The sequence below is a fragment of the Pinus tabuliformis genome, chromosome 9 (genome assembly GCF_031772625.1).
Source record: "Pinus tabuliformis cultivar Carrire ecotype Pingquan chromosome 9, CPIR1, whole genome shotgun sequence".
Taxonomy (NCBI): Eukaryota; Viridiplantae; Streptophyta; class Pinopsida; order Pinales; family Pinaceae; genus Pinus; species Pinus tabuliformis.
In genome coordinates this window covers 1,404,117,172-1,404,128,411 of record NC_142307.1, presented here as the reverse complement: position 1 = coordinate 1,404,128,411, position 11,240 = coordinate 1,404,117,172, and the positions used below count along the sequence as shown (strand labels likewise).

At 34.8% G+C, this 11,240-nt stretch overlaps 1 protein-coding gene across 1 annotated transcript; it reads left to right on the top strand.

Moving 5' to 3' along the window:
* Positions 1-346: 346 nt before the first annotated feature.
* On the top strand, positions 347-1,318 carry LOC149153804 (photosystem I reaction center subunit II-2, chloroplastic-like). The gene has a single exon (XM_089440571.1). The coding sequence runs from the start codon at positions 443-445 to the stop codon at positions 1,142-1,144; it is 702 nt and encodes a 233-aa protein (XP_089296697.1). The 5' UTR covers positions 347-442; the 3' UTR covers positions 1,145-1,318.
* Positions 1,319-11,240: the final 9,922 nt, after the last annotated feature.

Genomic DNA, 11,240 nt, shown 5'->3' with positions numbered 1-11,240 from the left:
TACACGTCCTCCTCACACTGAGTTGTAAAATAAAGCTTTTAACCCATAAACCTTTAAATAGAAATTTCCATATAATCTATGGAAATTTAAATAAGGAAAAATAAGAAAATAAATCAAAACAAATTCAGAAACTATGGAGTAAAGAAATTGTGGAAATTTTGTGATGGGAAAAGAAAAGGGAAGAAATATCTGTTTGGATAAATGAGATTAAAAAATATGAAAATTTTGTGGTGGAGAATGGAGTAGGAAGAAATATCGGTTTGGATAATAAGAGCTACTCACAGCCCGTCATTGGTCCACGTCATCACAGACTCTTATCAAGACTCATCTCAATACTTGGGTATAGTTGTGTGAGAAGTCTAATCTTCTCTAGATCCAAACTCATCTTCATATCCATCTCCTGCGCGCAAACAGGAGAAGCACGCACTAACCAGTCGGGCAAATGGCAATGGCACTGCAATCCGCCGCCGCCTCGGCCGCCATGGTGGCCGCAGCTGCGCCGTCACCCACCGTCGCAGCCGCGTCCGCGAACTCCGTCGGCAGTTCCCCGTCCGCCGTCAGCTTCGCCCCATGGAAATCTTCATCATTCTTCGGCCAGAGGCTCCACCCGGCCGCCGCCGCGTCCGTTCACAGCCCACACAAGGCCGGCAGCGGCTCCGCCGTGGTAATGGCGGCGTCCTCGTCAACGGAGACTGAGACCGAGGCCCCCGCGGGGTTCACTCCGCCGCAGTTGAAGCCGGAGACGCCGTCCCCCATTTTCGGCGGCAGCACCGGCGGTCTCCTCCGGAAGGCGCAGGTGGAGGAATTTTACGTGATAACGTGGGAGTCTAAGAAGGAGCAGATCTTCGAGATGCCGACGGGCGGGGCGGCGATCATGCGGGAGGGGCCGAACCTTCTGAAGCTGGCGAGGAAGGAGCAGTGCCTGGCTCTGGGCACCAGGCTGCGCTCCAAATACAAGATAAATTACCAGTTCTACCGCGTTTTTCCCAACGGGGAAGTCCAGTACCTGCACCCCAAGGATGGGGTGTACCCGGAGAAGGCGAACCCTGGTCGCAAGGGCGTGGGCCTAAACATGCGCTCCATCGGCAAGAATGTGAACCCCATTGATGTTAAGTTTACTGGCAAACAAACCTACGACGTCTAGAAACACCACCACTACCACTATTCTGCTGTATTTCACAACTCTCTCTGCTTTCCTCTGATTTATTTTCATGTCAAACTATGACAAGCATTAGGAATGTTACAAATCCAATCAATTACTGTTGTTATTGTTATCTATTTGTGTATATCACGTTAATTTCAAGGAATGCTTTTTAAATATTTGGTGTAAAGCATTTTGTTATGAATCTTGCTTTCTATTTGTAATCTTTTTGAATGGGTGTATATTCATAGTTTTATTGAAGGGCCAGGTTTATTTTACGGGTTAGTGTCATGTGTACATTTGTTTTTCTGTCATTAAAGTTGAAATTTTGCTTATGTCCACCTAAATATATTTAAATAATCTTGGTTAATAAAAAAATGTGTGATGTGTAAATAATTTTGATTATATCCACCCAAATATATTTAAATAATGTCAGTTCATAAAAAAATTGCATGTGAAGAAATTAGATCCCTCTGGACTCATGTTAGATGAGTATTTAAGATGAATCTATGCTAGTTTTATTGTTGTTGAATTTAACTTGATTAATAATTTTGAGATTTAAAATAAAGTTTTAAAAAATGTAAGATGATAATTTTATTTTGTTATTGATGAATTTAACTTGATTGTTGATGGGGGATTTTAAGTAAAATGTTAAATTATTTTATATTATAATAGTTTTATTTCATTGTTGTTGAACTTAACTTCATTGTTGAATTTGGATTATGAGAAAAAATCTCACTTTTATGTGTCCAATTCCAGAGTATTTCTAAACAACCGAGATAAAGATGACTCTGCTCTATACTCATAAAATTCATAATTTGTCTAAGTATCAAGAAATTGTTAGAGATAATGGAGAATATCTTAGAATAATGAGTTGGTTCACGAGACCTCAAGTTAGGAATTAGTTTCTATTTTTTAGGTTATGGTTCTAACTTCCCTAAATTTTTGTTTACTATATATTGTGTGATGTACATGAACAATGTAGAGCATTTTCCAGAGCCAGACTCTCTTGGTTCAGACTCTCTTTCATAGAGCTGACCAGTGAATTTCATTTAATTTAATACACAACATTGCATTTTTATCATGGTATCAGAGCGACAAGGCTGAGAAAACCTGTTCAATGAATGAGGAACTTGCTAGTTGCGCCTAACGCGAAATCGTCATGTGTCTTTGAGGAAAAATCGTGAAGCTCACACTGTAGACCTTCTGCGCATTTTCCTTTTGTCAGTCGTCACAGATATCAAGTGTACATGCGCGAAGATCTCCGCGACTCCGTGGTAGATAAGCGTGACGACTGTGGTGAGAGAAGCTGAGAGAAGGTTGTGAGGTCGGGCAAACAACAAACATCACAAAAATCACAACAACAAAAAAAGGGGTTGTCTTTTGGCAATGGCTATCGAGAGATCAACGATCTCTGTCTTTGACACAGATCTGGGGTAAATCTAACATTTTTTTTTACCTGTCAAACTTTTTTTTTTAAATCGCCAAGATGAATAATCAAATGTTTGAAGCATGCTTGAATGAGCGTAACAAGCTTGATGGCTTCAATTATGCAAATTGGAAATTCAAGATGCAGACTCTACTAGAAGTGCAGAGTGCTTGAATGATTGCAAATGGGGATGAGCAGAAGCCAGCAGCTGGATCAGCAACAGTCCCAGATTGGGAGAAGCATGAGGGTAAAGCAAGGATGTTGTTGAAGATGTCAGTGAAACACTGCATCATACCACATATCAGAGAATGTAAATCAACAAGCGAAATTTGGGGATTTTGAAGGATTTGTATGAGATCATGAATACAAATCGTCTTCTATTTCTGAAGAGCGAGATATTATCCCTGAAGATGGAGGAGAATGAAACCGTTGTTGCCTTCATAGCAAGGATCAAAGATCTAAAGAACAAATTGGCAGACATTGGTCATACAGTTGAAGATACAGATCTTGTAACAATTACCATGAACGGTGTCACCGATGACTACCAAATGTTCATCACTCGGATAAATGCGAGAGAGAAAATCCCGAAGTTTGAAGAACTGACAAGAATACTGATGCAAGAAGAAGAAATAAGATCGACTCTGAAGCCCCAGAGTGCCGATCTTGCATTGATGGCGAAAAATAACTTCTACAAAGGAAAATGAAATCTGCAATAGTAAAATGGAGGAAGTTCACAAAAAAGACCAAATTCGACCCAAGGTATGAATCTGAATAGAAACAACTCTGTAATTAAGTGTTTTTATTGTGGAAAACTGGGTCATATAGCTAGAGAGTGCAGGAAGAAGAAATATCATGAAGAACAACAGAGGCAGAAAAGACATGCAGGTCATCTCGCGAATGATAATCATGAGCGAAATTTTAGATTGTTCATGGAAAATCATGATGAGAATGTTGATGCAGACATCTGGTATGTAGATTCGGGAGCATCAACACATATGATAGGGAACAAGCAATGGTTTGAAGATTTTAAAGAAATCAACAACAGAGCACAAATCTACCTAGGTGATGATAGAAGTCATCAGATCAAAGGATGTGGGAAAATTTCTGTCATTTTACCTAATGGTAATGTAAGACAAATTTATAATGTTATGTATGTGCCCGGTATAACAAAGAACTTGATTTTTGTATCCATGATTACAGATCAAGACCTTAAAGTTGAATTTTTTAAATCTAATTGTTATATTAAAGATCTGCTAGATGGCATGAAGACAATTGCTACAGGAATTCGAACAGGAGGTCTGTACAAATTGGATGTAAGACCAGCACTAGTTCGAGCTTTAACAACAACGGGTTTGACTACAGAAGAGTTGTGGCATCAAAGATTTGGTCATATCAACTACAATGATTTGCTGTTACTTCAGAAAAAGGAAATGGTAAGAGATCTTCCTATGTTAAAACAAGTGCATAATGATTGTGATGCATGTACATTAGGAAAGATGCAAAGAGAAGAATTACCTGTTCGAGTAGAGAGGAAATAGAGAGATATAATTGAATTAGTGCACACAGATCTTTGTGGACCCATGCAAACAAAGTCATTAGGAGGTGCACTATATTTTTTATTGTTTATTGATGACTGCACAAAGTTTTCATGGGTATATTTCTTGACTAAGAAGAGACATACATTTGAATACTTTAAGCAGTTCAGAAATATGATTGAAAAGCAAACAGGGAAGCAAATAAAAATTCTCCGCTCCAATCAAGGGGGAGAATACAGGGAGGATGAGCTTATCAAGTATTGTAAAGATCATGGAATATTACAGCAATTCACAGTACCCCATACTCCTCAGCAGAATGGAGTAACAGAAAGAAAGAACAGAACACTAGTGGAATGCGCTAGAAGCATGTTGAGAGGTAAGAATCTGTCGAATGGTTTTTGGGCTGAAGCATTGAATACTGCAGTTTACTTAAAAAATAGGAGTCCTACAAAGGATCTTGAGTTTAAAACTCCTTATGAAACACTATATGGATTTAAGTCTGCAGTAAAACATTTAAGAGTATTTGGGTCTAAAGCATTTGTCCATATTCCAAAGGAAGACAGAAGAAAACTAGATTCAAAAGCCATCAGATATACCTTTATAGGGTATTGCTCACAATATAAAGCATATAGATTATTTAATCCCTCACCTCACAAAATTTTTGTTAGTAGAGATGTCATATTCCATGAGCAGGATCGTGAAGAATTTGATAAGCACAATGAGGAATGGGATATTCCGTACTTGGTGGAAGAAGAAAGTGAAGAAATAGGAAACAATCAGGATCAACAACAGACAAAGGCAGAAGATGAACAACAACAACAACAGCAGAAGATACAATAGCAACAGTAGCAGCAACAACAGTGGGAAGAAAAAGAGAATGATGATCAAACAAGGTTTGAAGCTACCCCACCACTTAGGAGATCAGGTAGGAAAGCTCAATTGCCTGCAAGATATAGGGAAAATGATTTTATAACTAGTATGATGAATATTGTTGAACCTTCTAGTTATAAGGAAGCAAATGAATGTAGCGAATGGAAAACAGCTATGGAACATGAATATGAATCTATAATCAGAAACAACACTTGGGAACTGGTTGAACTTCCTAGAGGGAAACAAACCATAGGTTGTAAATGGCTGTATAAACCCAAGATTAATGTAGATGGAACTATAGATAAATTAAAAGCTAGATTGGTAGCAAAGGGGTATTCACAAAAAGAAGGCATTGACTATGAAGAAACTTTTGCCCCTGTAGCTAAACTTAATACCATCAGAATGTTGATTGCTTTAGCTACTAAGAAACATTGGATGATTCACCAACTAGATGTAAAGTCTGCATTTTTAAATGGAGAATTGAAAGAAGAGGTTTATTTAGAGCAACCTGAAGGGTTTGTCCAGAAAGGGAAAGAACATTTAGTCTGTAGATTAAAGAAATCACTTTATGGACTAAAGCAAGCACCCAAGTCTTGGTATGAAAAGATTGATTCATTTTTTCTACAATTTGGCTACAACAGAAGCAAAAATGACCCTAATCTTTATACCATGCAAGATGAACAAGGGCGCATAGTGTTGATTTCTTTGTATGTAGATGATTTGATTATTACAGGTGATGCTACATATCTAATCAAAGAAATCAAGCAACAAATGTCACAGGTGTTCGAAATGAAACACCTTGGTGAATTAAGATATTGTTTGGGTCTTGAGATCTAGAGAGATTCAGGAAAAACATTTTTGTCCCAGGGAAAGTATGTCAAAGGACTACTAGAAAGATTTAGGATGGATCAGTGTAAGCTTGCAGCAGTACCATTATAGCAGAACATCAAACTGCAAAGTGAGGATGGCTCTAAAGAGGCAGATGCGACACTTTACAAACAGCTGGTTGGGAGCCTAATCTACCTGACCACTACTAGACCAGATTTGGCTTATGCAGTCAGTGTGCTAAGTCAATATATGTCCAAGCCACTTGAAAGTCATTGGAATGCAGCGAAAAGTGTTTTGAGGTATCTACAAGGTATTATAGATTATGGTATTATTTATACTGATTCCTCTAATGTTATATTGACAGGATTCACAGATTCAGACTGGGCTGGAAATATAGACGATCGCAGATCCATAACGGGCTATGCATTTAGCATTAGATCCGGGGTGATTACATGGAGCAGCAAGAAATAGAACACAATTTCCTTGTCTTCAGTGGAAGCAGAGTATCAAGCTATGTGTGCAGCAACATGTGAGGTAGTTTGGTTGCAGAGACTTCTCCAGGATGTTGGGGAAGAACAAAAAGATGCAACAATAATCATATGCGACAATAAGAGTTCAATCAATCTTGTTAATAGTCCAGTGTTTAATAAAAACACTAAACACATTGATACACAGTTCCACTTTGTCAAGGAAAAAGTGCAATCAAAAGAAATCCATTTGGTATATTGTAATACATGTGATAATGTTGCAGACATTTTCACTAAGCCTCTTAGAAAAATCAAGTTTGAAATGTTTAGGGAGATGTTAGGCATATTTGTGAACCTCTTCTCCATTAAGGGGGAGTGTTAGAGATAATGGAGAAGATCTTAGAATAGTGAGTTGACTCACGAGACCTCATGTTAGGAATTAGTTTCTATTTTTTAGGTTATGGTTCTAACTTCCCTAAATCTGTGTTTACTATATATTGTGTGATGTACATGAACAATGTAGAACGTTCTGCAAAACTAGACTCTCCTGGTTCATACTCTCTTTTGTAAAGCTAACCAGTGAGTTTCATTTAATTTAATATACAACATTACATTTTTATCAAAAATTTATAATTTCTTAACCTTTATGATTTAAACCTTTTAGTTATAAGTTTTATTGACTAAGAGAAAATTAGTATGATATAAGATTGATTTTGAATTTCGCCGAGAATAAATTCTGTGTAATTTATAAGTATAAAGCATAAATTTAACAAGTGTGATGCATCTAATTTCAAACCAAGTTGTAAAATTCATGAGAGCAAAAGGGATTAGAGTAGTGAAATTCTTGTAATTATGTAAACTTTATAGTTTTAAATGATATATTTATTTTTGATAAAAGAAAGACAATAACTATTAATAATAATTGAAAGATAGGAAGTTAAGAAGCATGGATGTGAATTGAGGTACAAATTAATTTAAAATTAATAATTTTTTATAAAAATATAAAATTATATATATATATATATATATATATATATACATTTTTCAGATTTTAAATATTTTATAATTAAAGGGATATAAAAAACAATTAATATAAATTTTTTGGTAAAATTTAAATTAGGAGTAAATAATCATATATTTATAAGAAATTTAAGAAAATAAATATTTTTACTAGTGAATGGGTTATTAATTTTAACATAATTATTTTATTGTTTATTTTATTTTTTTGTATTCAAGTTTCTATGATCTATAATAAATTAAGCAAAGTCTTTCCGTAGAAATCACATAACAGAAATTTTTGGCCGACACATTTCAAACCAACAAGTGTGGTTCATCATCATGATATAACTATCTTATTTTAAGGAAAATCATCCTAGCTATTTATGCTTAATTTATACAACATAAAATTAGATGTTTAAAAGTAAAGTTTTTTTTTGTGTGTAAAAAATGGTAAGGTAATGACATTTCTTCTAGCTTACAGGAGAAAATATTAAATCGTAATTTTTTAATACAAAGGATGACAATGCCACATTTTTTTTAAGGGTAGAACAATGAAAAAATATCTAGGTATCATGACAATGCCACTTCTTTGAATTACTTTGTTAAAAAGCATTTAGATGTTACAATACTTATGGGCCATTCCATGTAGAAAATTCTAAAAGAAATTATTTCCATTAAATGAGGTACTCTAATAGTAGGAAAAAAAAGTTGCATTTACTCTTCTCAAATTGTTGAGGCAACATAAGTTTAACTATAACCATTACACTTTCTCACCAATAAAGCCTACTTTTCTCTTTTTTTTTTTCCAAAGGAAATAAGGCCATTTCTATTTAGAATCTAAACAAAAATTACATGTTTTAAGTGCATATTGACAAACTCAATATCACATATTAACATACAATCTATTTATGTATCATTAAAAATAGTTTGATGTATTTTTTTCATTTTCTCTTTTTAACCTCATGCCACCCATATGGAGAAAATTCCACATTGATTATGGTAATTCAAAGAACAAATTATCAAGATTCATATGAGAACAAGATATCCATGATTCAGACGGTGTGCCAACTACAACGCTTGAGGCATTCTTGTCTTCTTCCTTATCCTTTGGTGTTGCTTCCTTAATTTTAGCTATATGCATCCATCAATATCTTTCTCCAAACTTGTAGTTTGTTGATTTTATGTATATTTTTCCTTTACATCATCCAATAACTAGTGCTCAAATGATTTTTATCCTTCTGGTTTTGGTTTGTTTTTTTTTCCTTTTGCTCATTCTTGAAGACATGAATCCTATAAATGCCCCGCTTGTTGAAAAAATCCAAAACTAGAGTGTTAGTTTTGTCACAATCCAATTTTTGAGTCCATCTAGAGTCTTGGCTTCGAAATATCAACTTATTCTATAATCCCTTAGTAATTTCAATCTTCATTGATATATAGTCATATGTAAAATGAACAATAATTTCAATCTTTATAGATATATAATCATATGTAAAATGAACAATAATTTCAATCTTTATAGATATATAGTCATATGTAAAATGAATAAACATATCTAATTTATTTCTATCTTTAAATATATTCTCAACTTATTCTTGATGCCTAAAATCCCAACAATGTATTGCTAGGTTTGGGAGGTGTGTGAAAATATGCATTTTGGTGATAAACATATTGGACAGGTTAAATTCTAAGGGTCATTGATAACAAAAAGACCTAATCTTCTCCAAAATTAGAGACCTTTATCGAACACTTTCTAATAATTAACAAGATTGTAGAATTGATTTAAAAAGAACTTAGAAACAATATATACCTCCCAATCCTTTGTTGAGTTTGAATAATGTCATTGGCAAAATGCTGATGTGTGAGGTCAAAAACTATAAAATCCACAAATTACCACACTGGAAAAAATGTTACCTACTTAACGAAAACTATAACCTCAAAACGAGAACTATAGCCCACAAAACCCACACTTTTTGCGCTAAAAAAAAAAAAAAAAAAAAAAAAAAAAATCCCGAAATTGAAAAGTGGTGATGTTGCATCACCACTTTTATTTTTAAGGTTAAAATTCCAACATTTTTTAGTCATGGCATTAAAAACCAAAATTACGATCATAGAAAAATTTAAAAGTCAAACAATTTTCAACCATGATATTAAATATCAAATAGCATGACTCTTAAAAATATCAAAATTTTGACATTTTTCAAGCATGTAATTAAAATCAAATATCAATAACACAAAAAACCTTAAAATTTCAACATTTTTCAAACATGGCATTTAATCCAAATATCATGACTAAAAAGAACTTTGAAAATCAACACTTAAATCAAACAGTCATTCTACCCATAGCAATAACTTTTTTAAAGGTTAAAAGTATAGCTCTTTTGAGATCTTACCCTAAAACAAGTTGACCCATGTTCTTTTCTTTTCTTTTCTTTTTAATCAGAAAGAGTATTTGTATTATATAATTATGTGTGTGGTTCACAACAAATACAACATATTCTAGAGCTAATACACCAAATTTTTTTAATTGTTTTCTTGTTTCCAATACAAATACATAATTTTCCTAGGGAGAATATATCTAAGCAACAAAAAGAAAGATTTTGTAGATAAATATCTTACAAAATTTCCCCAACAAAACAATATTTACAACACATAACACTACTAGGGAACAGACTCCCTACTCACCCTCCTATCATTACTCCTTTGGTGCCTGACAACGGTGGGAACTCGGGGCAAATTTTTCCATATATCCTCACTTCACCTCCAGTCAAGGGAGCTCTCATGTTGGGTCAAAGACAAGAATATCCTACCTCCCATCTCTATTCCAAAGTGTACGATATCAATAAGTTATAGGCCTGTGGGGCCATTCAGTCGTTGCCCCTTTGTTTTGGGTCTTTCTAATGGAGATCATCCTCACCTCTTTCTGAGGACTCTCAGTTGGAATTACTGGCTCGTGAAGGAACCTTAGGGCTAGAACCCATGTCCATCAAGAAATATTTCTTTCAAGAGAAAGGAGTGCTTGCCAGCCCTGAACCGAGGAAGAAAGTGTCAACCCAGAAGAAGAAAGACAACAAGTACAAGAAAGTATCTTCATGTGTTGGGGTTGTTTTTTACCATAACTCTTGCTTCTCTGAGACTATGGACGAGGTCCTTTATCCACCATTTGAGCCATGTCCCTCCAGTGGTAGTAATGGTACATTTGATGGTTGTGTGTTGCAGGTCCTTAGAAGGGACATCCCCGCTAGTGCCCCTCCATAATGCTATCATGAGAGGGGCCTGGGAACGACCCATAAAAGAAGATCTCTCCACAAAGTCGATGGATCTTTCAATAGTTTCTGGGTGTTTCTCTTTATTTCAGTTGAGCTATTTCTTCTTCCATGCAGAATCAGTTGCCTTACTTGCTTCGATCTTCTTCGGATCAGGTCTTATGTTTCTGGTTGATCTTTTGCGTCAACATGTATTTGCTGCCAAAATCTCTAGTTATAATGTTGTATTAGACAATTATCACATAGCATAATGGTTTTTGTTTAGAGTAGTGATTAAGCATTTCAGGTTACACGTAGTAGCATTTTGTGATATCCTTGTTCCTCTGGCTTTACCATCTTTTTCTCTCCTCTAGGAGCTTGTTTGGTTGATTTCATAATATTGGGGACTTTAGACATTTTTGAAAATGTAACTAACTTGTATTCTTAATGAAAAATAGTCTGTTTTTTTCTTGTGAAAAAAAAATAATGTTACTAGGGATTTTTTTATAGACTCCATCCGCCATTAAGGAATTATAATAGGCTTGATTTGGTCATTAATCTTTAATTATCCTATCTTCAATTTACATCTATCATTGGTATACTTGTATGCTTCTTTATTTAAGTCTCTTAGAACATGGAAATATGTTTTGGATGGGATATCTTTCACAATTTTCATGATTCTTTTCATGTTGTTTTCCATAGATTTCTCCGTTGGGGGGAGCCTTTGAC